Source organism: Eurosta solidaginis, chromosome 4, assembly GCF_040869045.1.
Source record: "Eurosta solidaginis isolate ZX-2024a chromosome 4, ASM4086904v1, whole genome shotgun sequence".
NCBI lineage: Eukaryota > Metazoa > Arthropoda > Insecta > Diptera > Tephritidae > Eurosta > Eurosta solidaginis.
In genome coordinates, this window is record NC_090322.1 from 238,056,485 (window position 1) to 238,081,467 (window position 24,983).

The 24,983-nt window shown below is 36.2% G+C and overlaps 1 protein-coding gene across 2 annotated transcripts in view; it reads right to left on the bottom strand.

Annotated features, from left to right (window-relative positions):
- stx (stuxnet) overlaps positions 1-23,904 on the bottom strand; it is a 161,558-nt gene extending 137,654 nt beyond the window's left edge. Inside the window, exon 1 of one of the 2 annotated variants that reach the window (XM_067785164.1) lies at positions 23,660-23,904. In XM_067785164.1, coding sequence (XP_067641265.1) covers positions 23,660-23,730 — 71 coding nt within the window. In that variant the 5' untranslated portion in view covers positions 23,731-23,904. Of the gene's footprint in view, positions 1-6,849; positions 8,434-23,659 lie in introns of those variants that run through there. The other variant, XM_067785163.1, reaches the window with a different exon arrangement.
- Between the last annotated feature and the right edge of the window lie 1,079 nt (positions 23,905-24,983).

The window sequence follows — 24,983 nt, forward strand, 5'->3', positions numbered from 1 at the left end:
CTCCTCATAGAACTTGGGGGTGGGGAGGGAGGGAATGGTCTGAAGGTTTAATGTGGCCACACAAATCGTTCCCGAGATGGTCGGGCTAGCACCTTAATGGTGCTGTGTTACCGGATCGTACCGGATCAAGGTACAACCCCGACCATATTGGGAACGATTTAATATGACCATAGTGAACCCTGTTGGTCATTCCGTCCCTCGGATGCTAAAGAAATAGGATTTGCCACAGGTAGGTGAGGCTGTAGAAGCTATAAATTGTTCCTGGAAACCCCTTGAAGGTTGCGCTACACATCCCATTGAATCATTTGTGTACTTTAGTCGCCTCTTACGACAGGCATACCTGGCCCCTAACCCGGGGGGGGGGGGGGGGGGGGGGGGGGGGCAAGTTGTCATAGTAATTGTTGTTTAAGGAGATATAAACTTCGGTTAGCAAATAACTTTTTTTATAAAATTAGTTTTCGATTTTTCAGTAAGCCATCATATTTGCGAGAAAAACCGATGTCAAGTTTAGATAAAAAATAAATCTTCTTTAAAGAGAAAGAATAAATAAATCTCCTTTAAAAATATACGCGAAAGATTTTGTAATTCAAGTATTGTATACGAGAATTAATTTAATTTATTATTTAATTTATTATTTAATTATTATTTAATTTATTAAAACGATGACTCTGGTCCGAACTAGGACCTGTTTTTTTGAAAGTATAGTAAAAAAGAGTCGAAGAGGAGAGAAGAGAACAGGAGAGGAGACGGAAAGTTAGAGGAAATGGGAGATTTATAAGGATAGAATTGAAGCGAAGAAAGATAGAAATTTGGGAAAAAGCAAAGGAAGAGGCAGTGGAGAGAGGATAGGAAAATGTTTCTATAAAAGCTTTGTGAAGAAAAAATACAGACAAATAATCTGGAAATAAGCCAAGATACAAACATTAGCTGTTTTAGGAGAAAAAAAGTACTAAAACTACCATATTTTACTCCTGAAAAATGCAAAAAAACAACATTTTTTCGGGGACAAAATTGGTGAAAAATTTTCAGATAGCCGAATGACAGAACAAAGAAGAATTTAGAGCGAGACAATTGACGGCTTACTTCACCTGGTTATTCCACCATGATTCCACCATGGGCTAAGGGGCTAGATGACAGAAGTAAACTTTTTCTGCTATCTGTTTCTCACCTATAAGCCATTTTGTTTCATATTAAGGAATCGAACGCGGACAGCATTGAATTTAATAGGTGTACAAAAGCATAGAAGAAATTATGGATACAAAATTCTAAATTTTGTATTTACTCACTCCTTCGTAACATGTTTAACGAAATGTTAAATCGAGTCCAAAAACTCTATTGCTTATCATGTTTTGTGATTCAGAAGATAAAAAAATCGCTTATCTTAAAAATTTAAGGCCATATAGACTTCTGACTATAACGCCTTGTATCAGAATATTGTTGAAGAATATGTTCTTAAAGGACAAGTCTCGGAATCAACACATTTTGAACTGACAATTGGTAATACTAAGCGAATTTAAATCGTATTCCTCTTGGTCCTTCCAGCGGAGTGGGGACATTTTCCTCTGCTTCCATAGGCAGGTTCGATAAAAATACTTTCTTAGCTGGGGCGTCATTCGCATAACATGGCTAGCCAGCGTAGCCGCTGTGTTTTAATACGCTGGACTAAGCTGATGTCTTCGCAAAGTTCGTACGGCTCATCATGAAATCTTCTTCGGTACTCACATTCGTCAACGCGGAGAGGTTCGTAAATCTTTCAAAGAACTTTTCTCTTAAACAGTACCAGAGACGTCTCATTTGATGTTGTCATGGTTTATGCTTCTGACCCATACAACAGGACGGGTACCATAAATGACTTGTACAGCGTGATTTTCGTTTGCTGAGAGAGCTTTAATTTTTAATGGCCTAGCTAGTGCAAGGTAGTATTTATTGGCAAGAGTGATTTTTCGCTGTATTGCAGAGCTGATGTTGTTCCCAAATAAATGGTACCTCGTATTTTCCTCATTAACCATCTACATGGATTCCAATTTGGAGTAAGCAGAACTTACGGCGCGGGGGTTCAGGTCGATGATAACTATCAATGTTATCAGCATACGCGTAATTGCACGCTTATATAGAATAGTTCCAGAGCGGTTAAGTTCTGCAGATTGTATTTTTTTCTTCCAGCATTGAATTATTAATTTGTATTACTAAAACAGAATAGAGACAGCTAATTTCAATAGTTGCGGTGGAGAAACACAACCCTCCGTTAAACTACTAAAGCTGCAGTTACCCACCGACGTGTGTAACGTGCGTATATGTATGCCGTACGTACACAAATTTGAGCGAAATTTATGCCCGTAGTGGGAACGAAAAAAATGTTGCCATTGACCTGTTTGAATGCATGCTTATGGAAACATTAACTTCTTCTATTTTAATTTTTGATGTAAGTTTACTAGGCAACTCTGTCTAGTGAGAGAGCGATCAGCTGACACGTTCTTACGGAAAAATCAAAATTGTTTTGATTTCACGTTCCGGGCTACGTACGTAAGTGCGTTGAACGTCGGTGAGTTTTCGTTTACTTTGCACATTCATAAGATAGGTCGTGTCAGCTGACACGTTTTTTGTACGTACGTTCGTGGGTAACTGCAGCTTAAGTCCCACCTGCATAACGGCAAGTTATCTTTTTAAATCAGAATTATTTCTCATTAGGGGTTAATGTCATACAATTTTTCAAAATAGATCTGAGTCAAAAAGTTTTCAAGCGGCCTTAGAGATTCGATTTTTTTATGAATATTTAAGGGACACTTCAGGCATTTACTTTGTTTTTGGACACTCTAATAATGAATAAATATGTATGTAGGTATATAAATACAATGTGCATAACGCTTAGCAACAAAAACAACATAACATAGCCGCATCATATTGCATAGCTGCTTACAGCAACATTCCTAGAGGCAGCAAAGCAAAACAGCGGCAGGGCAGCGCCTACACAACTACGTTTTAACATGCAGCATAACATTTTAAAACTTGTTGTTGTGTTGTAACTTCTCAGCCAGCAGTAGCGTCGACAGCCGCAGCAGCATACAAATATACCAAGCAAACATATATAAATTGTACGGGAACTAAAACACAAAGCTTAACAAAGAGCTGGCTGGATGAGAGGGCTGGTGGGACGGGAGTCAAGTATTACGTCGAAATATTCATGTACATACATGTGTATGTATGTTTGTATGCAAAGATTATGCTGCTTCTGCTAAGGTTGCTGTGGCAATTACATACTTTTTTAACATACATACATACGTAACATAGGCTGTTGCAGATTGCTTCACATTGTCAAAAGGAAATCACGTTTACTACGAACATCCCACCAAACAAATATATAAATCAACAGCAGGCTTACAAAATAAAAGAGCTTTGGTGTGGTGAACAAACGTTGGGCATGAGCATGAGCAAAAGGCAATGACGAGTGGAATGGTGGCCAACAATACGGCCATTTCGTTTTCCATGCCAGGGCTTTCTGTAGCCACCTTCCTTACATATGTACATTACTACAGGCGTATATGTGTATGTGCCTTTGTACATAGGCGCAGCTACGTATTTGCTGAGGCTTCATGGAACAACCATTCGGCGGGCATTCAGTTCATATGGTTGAGGCAACTGTAATTAAAGTTGGATTACAGCTTTGGAAAGTTGATGGTTGAATGATATAGATACATTTATATGTTTGAGTGAATACGTGTGCCTGTGGCTGTATGCATTGAGGTATTTGCAATTGAAGGAGGAAATTTGGCTGTTAGAGAAAATGTGAAAAATTCACAATCAGAAAGCAAACTTCAAAATTTAAGTAATATTAAACTCAATGACTTTCAGTTAAGTACCTACTAAGCTAACGGTGGAAAAATATTTAAATTTTTGAGTTTCTGGTATCGACTTATACAAAGCATCTGGTTTTAAAAGTACCCGAAGGTGAACTTGCCACTGAAGACCCTCTAATTTAACCTCAGGGAACTCTTTTGAAAAATATTAACTTTTGGGTTGGTCATATTAAAGGAGCATCAACAACAACAACAACTTTGTAGTGAATTGTTTTTCTTCCCTTTATTCAGGTGGCAGTATTACTAAAATTCATCAAGAAGCAATTTAAGAAGACGAGCCGTACCCGTGCGCATCTTGCGCAACCAATCTAAAAGTCTCTTATCAAATCTCAACAGAAATCAGCTGTTCTATCAATCAATTAAAAGTTACAGCTTGCGCTACCATCTGGCGTATGAGAGCAACCACCGGTAATGCAGTGCAAATATTCACAATAGTGACATAGTACAAATAGATTTCTTTGTGTGCTCACAATCGTTTATTTTTAGCAAATTATTTTAATAAAATATAGCTAAACATGGATCGATAATTTGGAATCCGCGTTATCAAGTTCATGTGGATAGACTAGAATCGATTCAAAAACAGTTTTTACTTTTCGCCTTTAGAAATCTTCAATGGGACTCTCCGTATAATTTTCCTCCTTACACTAATCGATTAAAACTAATAAATCTTCCTACCCTTGCAAGTCGTCGAGAAATGCTAGGTGTACTATTTATGGCTAGACTTTTAAGGTGTGTGCACACTTAGCGGCGCGACATGTAGCGGCAGCGGCGCTTCACTTTTTTGCCTATTTGATCAACATTGCCGCTCATGGCCGCGTCGCGTAGTGCTGCTGCCGCTAGGTGTGAATTGTTCCATAAGAATACATGCAAATAATATTTTGAAGCGCAGTGTAGTGCAGCTCAGTGTGGCCTTAGCTTTAAATGGATCGATTTCAAGCCCATTTCTATTGAACGAAGTAAACTTGAATGTTCCATGCCGAGTTTCAAGGCATTATAAACCTATAATTCTTAAACAATGCAGAAGCAATTTCCAACTACACGAACCTTTTCTATGTTTGTGTGAAGATTATAACTCTCACTCGAGAATATTTGATGTTTCGGACTCGCTCTTTGCCATAAAAAAGACGGTTCTATCTTCTCTTAATAATTAAAAAATTATATTTATACTTTTAGTCTATTGTATTTTGTGAATCTATATTTCTCAGCTGATGAGTTTCTCTGTAGCTGAGCGGTTTTAGATCTCGGCGCTTAAGAAACCACTGCCTCTCAAAGACTCGGTAACAAAAAAATTATAAGTAACACATAAATAAGAATTAGGATACAAAAAAAAAAAAAAAAAAAAAAAAAAAACAGGATTAGCCTGGTTTCATCGGGCCACTTGAGGGCAGTGTGCTGCCACAACGTCCGAGAAAAAAAAAAAGCACTACGACCAAAATTGCCCAAAGCTTGATAATAGCCCGAATCTCCATCTTTACAACCAAAACTTTATTTATAGATTTGGATTCCAAATAAGAGCGAAAAGGGGGCCCGTAAATAAAAACAGCAATTGGAAATAATATACATATATGATAATGATAAGGAGGATGCTTAAGGGATAATAATTTCGGAAGCCAGGGAAGGCGAAAGCGATGAGTTGGGGCGGAAAAGCGGTAAAGTTTGATCTACGTGAGGGAGAGCAGACAAGAACGAAAAGTGCATTAATGTACCAAGCGGAGATTACAAGGCTTTGAGTGAAATGAAGACGCTTCGACCGGTTAATGGTGAAAAGTACGATTATAAATAGCAAAAAGTATATAGTCCCAGGTTAGCGAGGCACGATAGCGGCGCATTGACAAAATCTAAAGCACGTCTAAAGCTATGGGATAGACGGACCCCAATACACAGAAAGAAGCTACTTCAAAAGCTGAAAGTCACAAAAAAAAATTGGAAATTATGGCGACATGCCTGAAACAGCGAGAACGAATGATGTTGGTAAAAAGCCAAGACCTCCCACTCTAACTGCCGATTCGAAAAAATTACGTGAAAAACCAATCCCTGACTATTCTTCGAAAGGTGAATTTGTGTTTAAAAGGAGTGACATGGCCTGCCGAAGAAGGTTGAACTGACCTTCAAATAAACACGCAAAAGGACGACATGTTCTTCTATAGGGAGTTTTGGCACTGTCGTAGGACATGGGCAGCAATTATCTGCGCTACCCAAAAAGAATTGCTAGAGGCAATTGATTCGTTCGACGTAGCGCTAAACTAGGTGTGATGGAGTAATTACTTTCGCCTGGAGGAAAAGATTCTGAACGCGCTATTGCGTGAAATCCGAAAGCAGGGTTAGATCTGCAGCCATGGTAAGAAAACGCGTGCACCCAGCGATGTCATCTAGTTTTAGCCCGGTGGGCCAAGCAGTTGCAGCCTTCGAGCATGAAAAATAAGATAACGCTGGAATCCTATGTACTGCTCATAGTTGAGGCCACAACAGAATAAATCAGGAGCAGCTTATATACTGTTTCCTCGAAATAATGTAAACAGCTAAGTTGTAAGAGTTACGCTGCCAATATATCGTCAGCCTTATATAAAACTACCATCAGTTTTCAATGGGACGGGGATATACATATACTCCAGGTAAGGAAGGTCTGTCGTAAAATCTGTCTAAGATCCAATAACGCGTGGCTTCCTGGGGTAAAAATAATACCGTCTCGGCGCAGTGGGGGGCGATTAACGGTGGGACCTGGTGCGGGACCGTAATAGTTTCATATACGGGAGTGACTTACTAGATCCCTAACAGGCTACTAAGCCAACGAGTAGTGTTTTTGCGCTTCAAACAAAAATATTCATAGTTGGATTTTCTTTCCATCCGGCATTGGTCTGCAATATGAGCGAACATAAATTAAAATAGTGCAAACAAACTGGGAATCCAACCACAAATCTAAAGATCTACAACTATGTAAAAATTGTCCATTTAAATACATAAGTGAATTTAAAAATCAAAAATTTGTTATACTCACTTTTCACGATGCAGCAAGCAAATGCGATCCTTAGCCACTTTCAGCTTCTTAGAAATAATTTTCTTTAAATTCTCCACAGAAATGTGTGGATCGACAGTCACACCAAAATGACCACCAGTCGTTGTATTTATATTTAAATTGATGGGGGGTAATTGTAGAGCATGAGGCGATGTTGTGTGCTGTAATGTGGTAGAGGAGGCAAGTGAACCACCACCGTTACTCGTAGGCATTGTACGTGTATTAGAAGGTAGCATAAATGCGCTATGTCTAGCCATAGCGACAGCTATTGACGAAGAGGATGATTGCGCAGCGCTGGTGGAGGTGCATGAAGCTGACGACAAGCCACTGCCATTAACTGGGGTGGCTGTTGTGACAGAGCTCATAGAACCATTATTGACGGAATTTGTAGCGGAAGTTTCCACAACATTACTAGCTTTAGCTGATACATCGGCCGCCTCAGTTGTCGCTGTTGGGTGCGTTATTCTAATTGATGATGGCACTGAACACGATGGAGATGACGAACCACACCCTATACTTGTTTGCTTACTATTGCTGTCCACAATCTTAGGGCGAGATGGTGGTGGTGCTATCATATAACTAGGCTCGGTTGTATATCCACTAACATCACAATTATTTGAAACAACCCCATCATTTGTTGGCGCTGTAGCTGTTGAAGATGTGGTGGATGCTAAGGATGATGCTGTTCCACCACCGCCTCCAACAATAGCGTTTGTTGAAGACGGGCTGGTAACTTCCGAGTCTGTAGATTTTCCCATACCGTAATAATTGAACTGTTACGTTTTGTTTTTGCGCAAATATCCCGCTACTTTGCTTTACTTTTTCCCGTTTCTTTTTCTTTTAATAAAGATTTACACTTTTCAGTAGGTTGACTCGCTTTCAAGTTTTTCCGTTGGTCTTTCGAAACACTAACCAAAAGAGGTAATTTTTGTTTTCGTTACTTGCAATCACTTAACCACACAAACACACAAATTCGAATATCTGCATTCATACATGAACGATGCTACGTAATCGATCGATTTCCCCACACCTTCTGGTATGGCTGCGCGGCATAAATGTACGATACAGTGACGCGTACGACTTGATAGGCTTCAAAGTTTATGTGGCGTTGACAATGTCTACAATTAGGAAACCATAGAAAAAAAAAGTGGAAAAGGCAGCCTTACGAGTTGCGTTAAATGGCAGCGGCAAGAGCAACTTTGCTTTGCTTTGCGCTCACAAAATTGTCAATTTTTCTTCATCAAATAAATTTGATACTCTGCCTCAGTTCTGTGCAGCAGCTGTTACGCGATGCTACAGTAAAACACCAACAAACAGCACTGATGCTGCTATTAATGCTATGCCAATAATGGCGGTTGCGTCAACGTAGGCAGCGCGCTGTTACTGCGTCAATTTTTTCTACTTTCAAAATTTGGTTTCTTTAGGGCAAACGAATAACCGAATGATTTTCACACACAAATGTTCAATGAGAGCACAAACGTATAAACGATTGTTGGTGGCAAAAAAAAAAAGGGCGGCGACAGATTTACCACACCAATATAGCCAAACCGAACCAAACGCACTCACTGACAGCCGAAAAGCAACTGAAATTTAAAACTGTGTTAGGTAACAGTAGTGCATGAGCTATCGTTTGTGTGATATGTTGCCATGCGATAACAGAGCTATGTAAGATAACAGTGGTATTTAGCACAGCAGCAGCAGCTAAGAGAAAAAGCAGCATAGAGTGTTATTTGTAGCAGCTCTGCTCGCAGCACCACTACCGTTTATCTGACAGTTGCATTTTGTACGTAAACCAGCTAGCATTTTGAAGCAAAAGAGATTGCTGCTTATATAGAGCAGAGGTCTGCATTCCATTGCACAATTGTGTCTGTTTTGAGTATGCGAAAGAGAAATCACCCCTGCAAAAATTGTTGGATTACGTGTTCCATTTTCTTCATGTTGGAGTACTCTAACAATACTCTTTTGCAATGCGTTTGCGGACCACCATCAGCCGATCATTGCTCGTTTTTTTAAGGACCGTGATCACGACACGATGACGATCGAACAGAGTTGCCAAAAGTAAAATATTGCATACAAATAACTGATAATAAAATTTTACTATGGCAACTCTGATAAAATGCAACCGCGCACTGGTTTTATGTATACATACTATAGTATAGAGAAATATTAGTTTCTTTATTCACGCAAATGCTAAATAACATAAGAATATTCGTAGTAAAAAATATAAAAGTTGTATTGCCCCTCTTCATTTACTTTCATTTTAAATTAAATTCACTCCGATAATTCTTTCCGACACAATTCCTCTTTAGTACTTTGGCATATGATCCTCTGGGGGTGCTCCATGGAGTACGACAGTGAAAGTACTTTGGAAAGTACTCTCACGTATGTACTCTATGGAATACTCACAAACAAAGCGAGAGTGGGATCACCTACTCCTCTCCTAGGACATCGCAATGTTAATTGGAGCACATTTTTTGTATGAATACAGATTAGTTTTGGAATACTCCTATACTCCCAAAGGAGTAACTGTGCAGTATATCAACACGTACGGTAATTTTTTAAAGCATATAGATACGTTCAACGCACAAGATGAGTAGTTTGCACGTATTTTTTTGGAGAACGGCACATCGAGCAACGTTAGCGTCATCTGACATACAAAAGTTGTCAATCTTAAACTTTTGCTACATGTATAGCGTTTAAAAGAAAAATAGGAGACAAAACATGTTAGCAAGTATTTTTCTGAGAATATCTGCTTTGGTGGTGAAAGCAAGTTAGCTAATTGATATTATTTTTTAGCTGCTTTCACATTTCTACTTCTGGTGCAGTCCGTGCTAAACACTGAACCAAGAAACTTGCATGGTTGTGGTGATGAAAATTCTCGGGATGCAAAAAAGCATTGTTTAGCCATGTCCGTCCGTCTGTATGTGATCACGATAACTTGACTATGTATTGAGATATCTTATTGAAATTTGATAATTGGGTCTTTACTATAAGAAATGGTTTGAAGAAAAATTTACGAAATCGGTTTTATATAAAAAGTTTTTAAAGGGTCGTGGTCGAATAAAATAAGCTAAGTCTTTACAAAAAAGAGTTTTATATCAATGGTATTTCTTTGCCTAAGTGCAATTACAACAAGAAATAGGTGAAAATTCAAATTTTGAAAATGGGAGTGTCACCGACAATTTTATGACTAAAAAATTTTTTATGTTTCGGGAGCCATAACTCGAAGAAAAATAAACGGATCGTAATCAGATTGGGTACATATATTTTACTTACGAATATAATAAGCTATACCTTTGAGAAAAAGGGCTTAATATCAATAGTGTTTTACTTTCTAAGTGGAATTATAACAAGAAGTTAGAAAATATTTATATTTTTGAAAATGGGCGTGGCACTGCTTCTTTTTTTGACAAAGCAATTTTCCCTTTTCGGAGGCCATAACACGAGGAAAAATTAACATATCGTAATAAAATTGAGAATACATGCTCTCTTTATAGCAGGGAATATTTCTAGTAAAAGCGGACGGGATCGGTTAAGAACCACACCCTATTTATATAATAGATGTTTAAAATGGTTGTAGGCTAGAATAATAATATAATATTTCACTTACCAAGTTTTATTGTGAGAGGAAATTGGGAGACATTTTTTTTAATGATATCTCCTAATGTATGTTTAACATTGTATATAAGTACCTACATACAGGGCCGTAAGTACCTACATACAGGCCGTAGAGAGAAAATCCGGGCCCGGGACTAAACAATTTAAGGGCCCCTATAAAAAATCCACTAATACATTTGATTCACTTGAATTAATGACGTCTCATTCATGAAACATTATTGATGGATTACATCAAAAAAAAATTTGCCTCATCAACTAAATGATTTTTGGACTAAGAATGGACAATAAAATGAACACATAGTATTTACTATTTATACTATTTCATTGTAACGTAGAAATAAAATTATCTTTTAACAGCCACATATTGTTTCAAATAATCGTTTCTAGTTATTTGGTAACATTTTAATACATTTCTGACAAATTTAATTATGATTATAAATTTTAATTATTCAATATAGAAAGTTCGGATATCAAAGAGTGGCTTTACTTGCTTTTTTCGCTGCAAAATTTTTATAATAATATCAAAATTGAACTGTCTTGCCAAAATGGAATCAACACAAAGCGTGGCAAGTCCTGAAACTGGCTCTTGAGATGAACACGATCTATGAAAGTTTTTGAATCTTGAAAGGACGCTGAAGGAACGTTCTGCACTAGCTAAAGTGTCAGGTATAGTGCAAAAGATACGTAAAGCAACACAAATGTTGGAGAAAATTTTGTTTGACGTTTTTATTGTCTCCTCAGGCCCAGGCAAAAAATCATTATCAATATTCGTTGCTTTTGAAATTCGGCTTAAAATTTGCACATGGAACAACTAAAGGCTCTCCTGAATTAAAAGAAATTTCTTAGTACCTCTAAATCGCTGGCCCCCTTAGAAACACAATTTTGTTTGATGTTTTTATTGTCTCCTCAGGCCCAGGCAAAAAATCATTATTATACTCAGCTGAGCAGAGCTCACAGAGTATATTAACTTTGTTCGCATAACGGTAATCCGTAACGGCATAAACTAATCGAGATAGATATAGACTTCTATATATCAAAATGATCTGGGCGAAAAAAGAAATTCATTTAGCCATGTCCGTCCGTCCGTAAACTCGATAACTTGAGTAAATTGTGAGATATCTTGATGAAATTTGGTATGTAGATTCCTGGGCGCTCATCTCAGATCGCTATTTAAAATGGACGAAATCGGACTACAACCATGCCCACTTTCGAAAAACCGAAAAAGTGCGATAATTCATTACCAAAAACAGATATAGCGATGAAACTTGTTAGGTGCGTTGACCTTATGACGTAAAATAGAAAATTAGTAAAATTTTGGACAATGGGCGTGGCGCCGCCCACTTTTAAAAGAAGGTTATTTAAAAGGTTTGCAAACTGTGATTTCACAATCGTTGAAGATATCATGATGAAATTTGGCAGGCACGTTCCTCCTATTACTATATGTGTGCTTAATAAAAATTAGCAAAATCGGATAACGAACACGCCCTCTTAAAGAACAATTTTTTTTAAGTCAAATTTTAACAAAAATTTTATGTCTTTACAGTATATAAGTAAATTATATCAACATTCAACACCAGTAATGATGGTGCAACAAAAACACAAAACACAAAAATAAAAGAAAATTTCAAAATGGGCGTGGCTCCGCCCTTTTTCATTTAATTCGTCTAGAATACTTTTAAGGCCATAAGTGGAACAAAAATTTACCAATCCTTGTGAAATTTGGTAGGGGCTTAGATTCTAGGACGATAACTGTTTTCTGTAAAAAAGGGCGAAATCAGTTGAAGCCACGCCCAGTTTTTATACACAGTCGACCGTCTGTCCTTCCGCTCGGCCGTTAACACGATAACTTGAGCAAAAATCGATATATCTTTACTAAACTTAGTTCACGTACTTATCTGAACTCACTTTATCTTGGTATTAAAAATGGCCGAAATCCGACTATGACCACGCCCACTTTTTCGATATCGAAAATTACGAAAAATGAAAAAAATGCCATAATTCTGTACCAAATATGACAAAAGGGACGAAACATGGTAATTGGATTGGTTTATTGACGCAAAATATAACTTTAGAAAAAACTTTGTTAAATGGGTGTGACACTTACTATATTAAGTAGAAGAAAATGAAAAAGTTCTGGAGAGCGAAATCAAAAGCCCTTGCAATCTTGGCAGGAATACTGTTCGTGGTGTTACATATATAAATAAATTAGCGGTACCCGACACATAATGTTCTGGGTCACCCTGGTCCACATTTTGGTCAATATCTCGAAAACGCCTTCACATATACAACTAAGGGCCACTCCCTTTTAAAACCCTCATTAATACCTTTAATTTTATACCCATATCGTAAAAACACATTCTAGAGTCACCCCTGGTCAACCTTTATGGCGATATGTCGAAAAGGCGTCCACCTATAGAACTAAGGCCCACTGCCTTTTAAAATACTCATTAACACCTTTCATTTGATACCCATATCATACAAACACGTTCTAGAGTCACCCCTGGTCCATCTTTATGGCGATATCTCGAAAAGGTATCCACCTATAGAACGAAGGCCCGCTCCCTTTTAAAATACTCATTCACACCTTCCATATGATACCCATATCATACAAACACGTTCTAGAGTCACCCCCGGTCCATCTTTATGGCGATATCTCGAAAAGGCGTCCGCCTATAGAACGAAGGCCCACTCCCTTTTAAAATACTCATTCACACCTTCCATATGATACCCATATCATACAAACACGTTCTAGAGTCACCCCTGGTCCATCTTTATGGCGATATCTCGAAAAGGCGTCCACCTATACAACTAAGGTCCACTCCCTTTGAAAATACTCATAAACACCTTTCATTTGATACCCATATCATACAAACACGTTCTAGAGTCACCCCTGGTCCATCTTTATGGCGATATCTCGAAAAGGCGTCCGCCTATAGAACGAAGGCCCACTCCCTTTTAAAATACTCATTCACACCTTCCATATGATACCCATATCATACAAACACGTTCTAGAGTCACCCCTGGTCCATCTTTATGGCGATATCTCGAAAAGGCGTCCGCCTATAGAACGAAGGCCCACTCCCTTTTAAAATACTCATTCACACCTTCCATATGATACCCATATCATACAAACACGTTCTAGAGTCACCCCTGGTCAACCTTTATGGCAATATCTTGAAAAGGCATCCACCTATAGAACTAAGGCCCACTTCCTTTTAAAAAATCATTAACACCTTTCATTTGATACCCATATCGTACAAATGCATTCTAGAGTTACCCCTGGTGATTTTCCCTTATTTTGTCTCCAAAGCTCTCAGCTGAGTATGTAATGTTCGGTTACACCCGAACTTAGCCTTCCTTACTTGTCAATATTCGTTGCTTTTGAAATTCAGCTTAAAATTTGCACATGGAACAACTAAAGACTCTCCTGAATTAAAAAAAAATGTCTTAGTACCTCCAAATCGCGGGCCCCCTTGTGAAAAACCGGGCCCGGAGGGAATCCCCCCATTTCTTCCCTTCTCGTTGGGCCTGCCAACATATATAAATTTAAGAAAATTTATTTAATGAAATCAACCTACCCACATGCATGCATACATATTTATGTACATGTTAGGCATTTAATGCTAAATAAAATTTCGCACTTGCTCGCTCTTATTTTTATTGCACCAATAATTATGTAATGCTTGCGAATTTCTCTTTTCATTTTGCTCTTTTGAGTTTTCTCGTAACACAGCTTTCTTTTTTAGTAAACAGTAAATAAAATCGCCTTTAAAGACACAAATGTATTCATAAACTACTAAATAAAATGGGGTGGGTGTGAAACGGCAACTAGTTGTAATGTAATCGATTTGAGCTGGCAGCCATTAACAGCACTGTTAATTTTTACAGTTGCTGACGTTACGATCAGGGTTACCGCTAATGCAAACTTTTAGTAACCAGAATTTTCCCAAAAAGTAATCAAAAGTGGAAAATGTGTAACCAACCCGAAAAAGCTTGCGTTTTTGCTGGCAGCATTGATATTTATTTTACTTTAACGTAAACACAGTTAGAAAAAAAATTAAGAATTCATTTTTTTACATAAAATTTGATAAAACAAAAACATAAAATCAAGTTATTACACATGCTGTGTGTATGAGTGTGAGAAATAATTATTTTAACATTTGAAGAATTACATACCTAAATGTGTAATGAGATCAAAAGTAAATGCAATTACAAATAATGATAAATACATTCGATTAAAAATAATTTTAGCCGACCATACGTAATTCTTTTCATTTCCTTTTGGATACAACTCTATTGATGTCATTATTTATTTAATGGATTTGTTTCTTAGCTTCGTTTTAATTAAAGCTAAAGGGCTCCGGCGATTAACAACGAGATTGACTGAATTTTGTTTGTGTTAGTGCAGTCGGGTGGCTTCGCGACATACGTATTTGTTGTCGGCTACACGTTGATGAAAATCAAAAATTTTTGATTTTTTCATTTGACGCTTGCTTATTTGATAGTCGCGGGGTGTGATTTACAAAACAGCAGAGTTGTATTTAGTTTGTGTCGACATTCAAAATGAACAAATGCGCGGAAGAACAGCAAACTTACTGAAAATTATCAATGTATTACGTTTCGCGTACAAGCTTTTCATCCACAATTTCTTTTTTTCACTCTTTTTCCTTTTAATTAATAAAACTGCTGTAGTTGCAAGTAAAAAAAATCATCATCCGATGACGACATATTCACATCCGAACGCTACGGTTTCTCAATGCAAATGTTGACTGATTGCTTTTTATTTGATAGTCGCGGGGCAAGCGTCAAATACCCGATACGCACACATACAAAAATTCAGTCAATCTCGTTGTTAATCGCCGGAGCCCTTAAGTCGGAAAACTTTCTTTCTGCCGCTGCTGAACTATGTGGCTATGACTATAACTTCATTACAAATCACGTAAAATTTTTAAAACAGGTCTGTCCCAATCCCATTCTTTTAACATGAAACTTTTTCCTAAACAAGCCGATAATAACCAGCGCGGACAAGAATTTGGCAAAGATCGATACTTAGATTTGCGATAACGAATATCTATAGATGGCAGTGTCGCCGCTTTACATAGAGGTTACACCATAGAATTTTAAATCAAATTTCCTTTAATATATCAAAATCACTCTAAATGTTACTTGTTGCAAAATAAAGCTCGCAAATATAATTTATAGGTATCAAATTGGACAGTTTAAGCGGTAACCAAAATAGGCAAGCGGTAACCACTTAACCAAACGAAATTTCGGTAACCAAATTTGGTTAAAAGTAACCAAAACCGGCAACACTGGTTACGATGTATACATTGCGCTGCTCTCATGGCCGGCAAAGCTATACGTGACGTCAGCTACGCAGCCAGTCAAGCAAGTAATCAACTAAACAAATGAGTGACGCTGCACAGTGAACTTTTTTGTGTTTTCAAGTGCTCGTTATTATACAGTGAAACCTTTAGCAAACAAGTAATTAGTGTTTAAGGGATTATTTCAAATAAAAAAAGGGTTAAAAATTAAAAGGAGCACTGCGCAAATTAAAACATTTTTCATTTCTTACAATTTTTAAAGTTTTCCAGGGCTTTTCTTCGAGTTCAGTCCTACTTATGGGAGTTTCCACCACATCAGACCCCTTTGAGCTAATAAATAAAATAAAAAAATAAAATTCCATCTTGCACTAACCAAAAACGTTCAACATATGTACATATATACCTTTTTCCTATATTGAAATAAATTTCAAGATCTTTGGAGTTATGTAAGGTTCACAGCAAATATCTAAACTCCAGAAATGGTGTCGCGACCGCTACAGGAAAAGGGGAAAAAGTTTAAGAACATTATAAAACTAGAATTTTCCCAAGTTCAAATCTCTGCACAAGTATCAAGAACATCTAGGTATTACAATAACAGAATTTCATTAAGAAAGGTTAAGCCGTTTAATTCAATTCAAAATTTTTATACGAGTTGCGACCGTATGATTTGGTAAATTTTTATTTTATACCTAAGGTACTATATTTAAATCTAATAACTTTTTCTTATCAAACGGGAAAAGGGACAGAGGCAACTATATAAAGTTCACTGAATTCAGTGGTACTAATAATTTTTCTTTAGCCCTCGTTGTTGTTGACCAAAGTTTTAACCTGGATGACCTCAAAATATTTTACTTCAATATGCGTATCACTAAAGGAGCTTTTCCGATTATAAAGATAGGATACATTTTTTTTGTAACAACTTGCAAAGATATCGCCAAATATACTAAAAAAAAGTAATCAGGTCGGGACCGTAACAACGAGATGTCGCGGCAGTAAAAGTTTAAAATGCTTATAAATCAAAAAGGGTTAAGAAGTGTTTTTTTCTTTGATCACAGTACTAATTAATTTTTTAAATTGTAATCTATCTGACTACATTTCTAACTAAACTCAAATCCTTTTTGCATATAATAATTCAATCATTAGTTTATCAGTTTTATTTAAAATTAAGAATGTTTTACACAAAAGTAGTAATGGAAACTGCTATATGTATTACTTACCACAAAAAACTTTATGCAATTTTTTTTTGTTTATTTGTAGGGAGACTCTGTTTTCATGAATTTTTGTTAAAAAAAATAAAGAATCTTGATGGTGATGAGCGGCTCCGCTTGATAAATAACTTAAATTTAAGCAAATTAATAAAAGCGACGCCGAAAGAGTCAGTTTAAATTTAATTTGCTTAATTACATTGTTCAATTTTCGAAACCATTTCTTGACTTGAACGGCTTAAGCTGTCGTGCGACAATTGCATGCTACTCATTTGATAAGCAGCCATTTTTGAACCACCGAAACTTTTTTAACTGTCCAACGCTGCGTTTTCCCACTTTAAGCTGGAGACATTGGTGCTTTATCGGTAACCGTATCGGCAACCTTATGGGAATCAATGCAATCGATTATTGATGCCCCTAAGGTCGTAACCGTATCGTAGCCAACCAATTGGTTTTTGGTTTACCGTCGTAACAATAAACAGCTGATTACGTTAGGAATAGTACTCTAGCGATACGACAAACGGCACCAATGACTCCCGCTTTAGGCAAAGAGCATAAATATCAGGGATGCACCTTAACGTTAAGCTAATCGTTTATCAAAAAATTTCCACCGTTTCCGTTGAAACACTTCGAAATATTATCGATAAAGAAATTATCAAGATAAATTGTATCTCGTTTTTAACCGAAACGAAAAGCTTTCGTTAACGTTAAAATCGTTAACAAAAACGTGATACTTTATGTTTGAATTGTGCTGGCAATGCTATAGCCATGGTGAAGCCGTAAGGTGGTAACAACGAGCGCACATACACACACAAACTCCATATAATTTGTTTGTGTAATTCGTTGGTGGTAATGTCAAAAACACTCTGAGAAATGTTCGTACTGTCAAAATTCATGAGAAAAGTTGCAATCAGCTTGGCTATTGCTTTCACCTTTAATGACTCCGCCATCAATCAGCTTTGCCAGCATAGTTTGAAATTAATAATGAACATAAACGATTTGATTCCGTTTTGATATGGCAGAAAACGAAACGAAATCATTTCGTTAATTTGACGTTTTTAACGTTAATAAACGAAACGAAATAACTTTGTTTCGTTTATTAACGTTAATTATCGTAACGAAATGATATCGGTTCGTTGGTTAAGCATGCCTGATAAATATAATAAAAGCCACCAGTCTGCTACGAGTGGCGAGTAACTCGCTGGAAATAAAAAAAAAAATGTATGCGTTATGTTTTCTAAAGGGTCCATTACTGATACTTAGCATATACTTGACTTGACTTGGCGTAAACTTGGCAACTTAGCCACGATTATACTCCACTTAGCGCATACAATCTGGCATCATAATTAATAAATGTCAATTTGTATGACAAAATGTCAAAATGAAATGGAAACAAACAAATGTCATCTCAAAATATAAACCGTCACTTAGAACTTGCATAGAAAATCAAAATTCAACAGACTTCTAAGCATAGTGTTAAAGTACAAGTGTGTTGACTTATCTGTCAAGCATTCTGACAGGCACTCGCTGGATTCGGAATGACAGCAAATTCAAAATGGATACCATTACCGAATGCGCCGAATGATTGAAAAATTGAAAAAGTCGAGACGATTGGTAGACAAAAATGTTGTCGTTGAGACCAAAAATGCGACTCTAGACCTGAGATTTCCATCAGGTGAGCGAGGCTGTTTGTAGTTTTGACATTTATCGCTTAGTGAACACACTTGTATAGGTACACTATGCTTCTAAGTCAAGTTAAGTGTTGCTAAGTTTTGCGTAATCAGTAACATGCAATGTTCATTTAACAGAACTGTAAGTGACAGTTCTCAGTTCAAGTCTATGCTAAGTATCAGTAATGGAGCCTTAAGAGGGACATTTTTAATTGTCTCACATTTATCCACGCCGTGTAGGCAGCTTGTGCAACTGTGATTTTTGGAAAGAGAATTAATTAATTAATTAAATACAGTCGGAAAAATAAACACAAATACCCCACGAATGCACATCTTGCCAAAAAAAAACGACTACCTGGAAGAGAACATTTAGCAAATGGCTACAAGAAACGAGTGACGTCTCTTATTACATTTGTCCTATTTGCTTTAGGCACTCATGGACAACAGTTTATTCATTCCGGCGACTGTTTTGCAAAAAAAGAAACTTATTGCATTTCTGGCTAGCATTACACAAATATCTTCATAAACTGTTGTACTTGGAAAAAAATCTATACTGATTTTTCCTTTTCCAAATTAACTAAAATTTTATTCAGTTCTTTCCATTTTAGAAAAATTTCATTCTTTCAAATAAATAACAAAAGCTTGGCCAATTTAAACGGGTGATACACTCTTTGATGATTAAATTTTAGTCAAAATAATCCAAATTTTGTGCAAATGGTCTGGCATCATTGCATTGCAAACTTGTGTAACATATTTTTAACAATACACTAACAAAATACACGGCTATGCGTTTGCTTCGTCAGTGCAAAAACTGCAACATCAAAAATCGAAGTTTTTTTTTCAATTGTCAAAACAAAGCAAAGTATGTAAGAAAATATTTAAAATGAAAAAAGTTGTTCACGATCCGTAGTCTTTATTTCCTATAGCAAAGTTTCTAACATCAAATACACAAAATTATAAGCTCCCTTACTATATTTTAATTATTGCAGAATGAGGAACAGCTAATTGGCGAAAAACTTATTTGCCAAATTACTTCTTATATCTTGAGATGGTCGTCCGATATATTTTAACTTAATACATGAAATGAGCGCAAATAGGAGTCTAAAGGTACGTCCACACCGGTAACGAAATAGCAAAGTTGTATAACAATTGTGTTAAAACAATTGCAACTTGTTATAAAACCAAGTTATCTAATTCCTTTGATCTTTACCGAAAACCTCTGGGTAACATGTAACCACCTATAAAAACAGAAAAAAGTTACACAACATCGTGTTATACAACATTTTTCAGTTGAATTTCTAACAAGTTACATAACACTGGTTATATAACTGTTTGTAACACGTTTTGTTACTGGTGTGGACGCACCTTAATACGACTTTGAATAATGTCATATGCAGCTCATATTTTTACTGTTAGAAGAACCTTGCATTTGGTGCCATTATTGGAGCCATTATAGGCCGCATTGCTGCTTTAGAAACGTTTTCGGTCCGTTAGGACGGACTTAGAATACATAACCGAAAAAAAGTTATAAAAGAGAAAATCATAGAAACACTGCCAATATTTTTCTAAAAATAGGAAATATCAAAGAGACCTTACACTTACTGAATCTAGGTATTACAAAAACTTTAAGTTCAATAAATTGGTTTCTTTTATAAATGTTTTCAAATATTTGACATAATATTAACTATTTTGAGTATAGCAGTAAGAAAAAACGTTGAGGAACGAGTTTGCACTATCATGACGGCCGTAATAAATATTGCCTCGCCGCTATATTACGTTACGGTGAACTTTTCCGTCTTCTTACTTTCCACTTACTTTTACGTTGCAACATTATTGACAACGTAATGTACCGTTATTTACCGGCCGTTATATGGCGGCACCGCTTTCGAGGAAACTAAGCCTTTACAGCTCATATTTTGCATCATATGTACATATGTATATAGTTTTATACTTTGCAAGAATTTCCTTTCTTCCTTCAATATTTACCTTTTACATATAATCGAACATCCAATAAGATGATCGGTTATTTGAATGAAAATTGACAAGGGATGGTGGAAAATTTATTTTTAAATACTTATAACAGATTCCCGGTCCCATATAACAATATCCGTGAAGTGCTCCCCCTCCAAAGATTTTTTTAAGACTCGTAATTACGTTGGAACAAATATTAAAGATATAAGCTTTTCAAAGATAATAGTAAAAAAAAATATACACACAAAAACAAACAAAAAAAATTTAAAATATTTTGACGAATTTTTAGGAAGTATGTATTTGAAAATCCCTAATTTTTTTTTTTAAGTTTACAGTTTACAAAGTCTATACAGCCACGTCCCATACGAAAAACAGAAATAGTTATCGTTAAAATAATTTCCATAGGATAAAGTATATTTAAGGTTGCTCATATACAATACACGAGCGTATCGGACACGGTACAAAATTGCTAAAATGAATCATATATGATAGATACATGAGACAGGGAACCTGATAAAATTAGAGAGTTGGAAATAAAACTCCCTCCTTATTTTAACATGTTTTCTGACGAGGGAGATTGCGAGATTGAGCGTATATGGCACCGTATAAGGGTATCATCAAAAGGCATTCAGGAAGTCAAACTAGTCCACTGTAAATTGCTTTTGCTTTATCAAGATAAAAGCCGGAGTCATTGGTGCCGTATGTCGTATCGCTGTATCCGTATCCCTAACGTAATCAGCTGTTTATCGTTACGACGGTAAACCAAAACCCAATTGGTTGGCTACGATACGGTTACGACCTTAGCGGCACCATTAATCGATTGCATTGATTCTCATAAGGTTGGTCGATTCAGCTGTTATTAGGTTACCGATACGGTTACCGATAAAGCACCAATGTTTCCAGCTAAAGAAATGTTAAAGCAAAAAAAAAAAAAAAAACAGGTATCAATGAGGTGGTGAATTAAAATTTCTCCCGATTTATACAACACACAGCCCAGTTGCATTTACATAAAGGGCCAATTAATGGTGACTTATAACCATAACCAGATAAAACAGCTGATCGAACCTACTTTATGGAAATCAATGTAATCGATTAATGGTGCCATACCATAACGCTAATGCATAATCATACCATAGCCAACCAATTGATTTTTGGTTTCTCACCATATCCATAACCTACAAATATTTGAGTTGGTGAATTTAATAACTTTTTCTAAATTTTATTCATTGTTTTGGATACTTTATGACTAAGAGACTTATTTTTTGTGGAATATGTTTGTAATTTTTTGCGTTTTCTTCATTTTTATAAAATTTTCACGATTTTTAGGTTAAGGCATCATTAATCGATCACATTGGAGATGGTTATGGATATTATGGATTATAACGACTATAGCGTTAGGGTTAAGGAAGTTTAATTTGCCCTAAAGTTATTTTCAACGTAACAGCAACGAGTAACAGCAACGTATTATGGCGGTCGGTGCCAAAAAAGGTGGAACAATAATTTCACCTCTGTGTCGGTGCAGCATGTTGCAAACAGGCTTGCCATCTCATACTGGGAAATAATATTTGGTAGTATTTACAATGTATTTAGGAGTCTAAAAATTTACTGGATACATTTGGTGGAATGCAATTAAAATTTATAATATACAAAAAAAAAAAAAAAAAAAATATCATTCAGATAGGCAAATATGTACGTCTTTACTATATCTCAAGCAAATCGTCCCCTAAATACGATTTAATACAATCGGATTTTTTGAAATAGGTCGGTCAATGGTCCACTGCACGGAAAGAAAAATCTTTCAAATAATGAGCAAGTCACGGAGTACCCCCTGTAGTAGTGTGTGTGTATAGGGATACAAGATATTTGCTGTTGTTATATTATTTTTACGTTTGGATACTTCACATCATGGCGCAACGATACAAGGTGGCAGCATGGAACAGCTGATTATAAACATTTTTTATTTCATTTGATACATGAACTTCCGGTGCAGTACGATTTTGACATTTATTTACAAAAACAAATTACATGGAATTTTTATTTATGTTTGTAGGTATGTCACCATGCTGCCACCTTGTATCATTCCGCTATGCTTCACATATTCTTACCTGAAATTTAGAATAAGAGTATGTATAGAAATACTTTGTTGAATTGTCAGTTTTGCGAAAATAAGAAATGTTCATTAATAAATACGGTGAAGAAAGAAACACACCCCATACCATATTTCAAGCAAATCGCACCATACACCAACTTATTTCAAATAGGTCGACCGCTATGCCACTTCCCTGAACGAAAAATTCTTCATAAAGAGAGATCGCCTTCGATTCCTGCTTCACAATCTGTTAAAATTAAATTCGAAATGAATTCGGTTCATTTCTGGCCCTGATATGTGTCTTTTAATTCGCTGAAATACGGATGTTGTACCGCTCCTTGAATTCGGTTATCTGTTACTTACTTACTTAATTGGCGTTTCACCGGCAGAGCTGCTAGCTCATTATAATAAGGCTGCATTAATCCAGTGGTTTTGGTTGCCTATCATAGAACATTTACTTTAGCAACATACGCCATGGCATGAAATGCGAGAGTGGTATACGACTTTGATGTAATTTGCTGGCCGTTGAGGTCGTATTTGGTCTGCCTATAGCAGACTCCGGACTTGAACAGCCCGTTTAATGTAAAGAATTATATGACTTTCTATATTTCTCATTTTCCAGCTTAAACAGTAAAATAAACAGCAACGTTTACGAATACACAGTGTAAAAGGAGTCCTATGATCTCTTATATGTATTTCTGATATATAACTTACTATTCTTCGGACTTAAGTCATTTTCCATGTGATAGTTGGAAATGCGGGTTGGAGGAGGAAGCGATCGATAACATAGGTTCTGGGTTTTCAGTTTGGATGTTGAGCAAACTTTTGCCAACACCATGGACTCATTCAGCCTTTTTAGCAGATAAAAAGGACACATTTCGTGGGGTATTTATAAATGTGCCCAGCAAAACTTACGATAATTTTCTTAGATCAAAACGTTCCGTTTCTATTTTTTGATATGTTGTTAATAATCCCAATAAATACATATATATGGGAGTTTTCACGTCAAGTTCTCACACTCGAAAATCGTGTTCCAATAAAATTCGCCTAAGTTATTGAAAATGCTTTTTTTCTTGCAATTTTTTTCTCTACATATTTAGAGCACTAAAACTTAACGTACAAAAAAAAAAAGATCTGTATGATTTATATAGGACTTTTTCTGTACTTTTCAAACAAGTTATTCATAGTGTACCTATACAAGTATGTCAGCTAAGCGATAAATGTCAAAACTACAAACAGGCTCGCTCACCTGATGCAAATCTCAGGTCTAGAGTTGCATTTTTGGTACGCAAGAGTACTTCAAGCTGAGTTGCATTTAATAGTTTATTAAAACTTTGTAGTATTTACAGATGAAATAGCCTGCAACAATGCGGAAACATACGGAAAGCAAAATTTATTTAAATTGGAGTCAAAATATAAAGCGCCACACGTGTAACATGGAAAATTTTCACTTCTAAGGCTGTTTACACAAATGCATAAGGGCAAAATTATATAAACGCTTTGGTCGCTTCAAAGCAAAGATAACGTACGGTGTTTCATTGTTTTTCGTCTGGCGTTGTCAAAGTGTAGGCACGCAACTAAAGCATTTATGTAAATTTTTCGATACTTCGCTCGACATATGAATTAATGAATGCAACACAACCAAAGCGTCTGTGTGCGAACAAATCAAACTCCTATATGACACTACTTTATTTTCTATTCTTGTATTTTCTCTTATATTTTATAAATTTTTTCTGACAAATGAAAATTTTGTTTTTAGTTTCAAAATTTCTTGCATAAAAACACAACTAAATTCAAAGTGTAAATTGTGTGTGCAAATGAGTTTTCAATAAGTGTAAATTTTTCAGTTTTTCATAGTTAAGGGTTTAACCTCCAGATTCTTGTGTTACACAAATATAGTGAACTTGGGTACAGAAATTCAACTCTACGTTTTCTCTGCTTTTTACACTTAAAGGAGTAACCCTCCGTAATAAATTAAACTTTTAATGAAAATCAATAACTCTGAACTGAACACTTTTCGCCATGATATAAAATTAAAATGCTGTGGAACAGGAGCAACACTTTTGTGACTAAATAAACCCTGTTTCAATCTTTTACGTCTCTGCACAGAACCCTAATTGACCGTTTTCAACCGAAACAGCAATGACAACCCAGATTTTCCCGTTATGCTCACTTAAGCGCATTGTAAATTTTACCAAGTAGCGCAACTAACAGCTGATCGGTGAAAATTCGCACATTC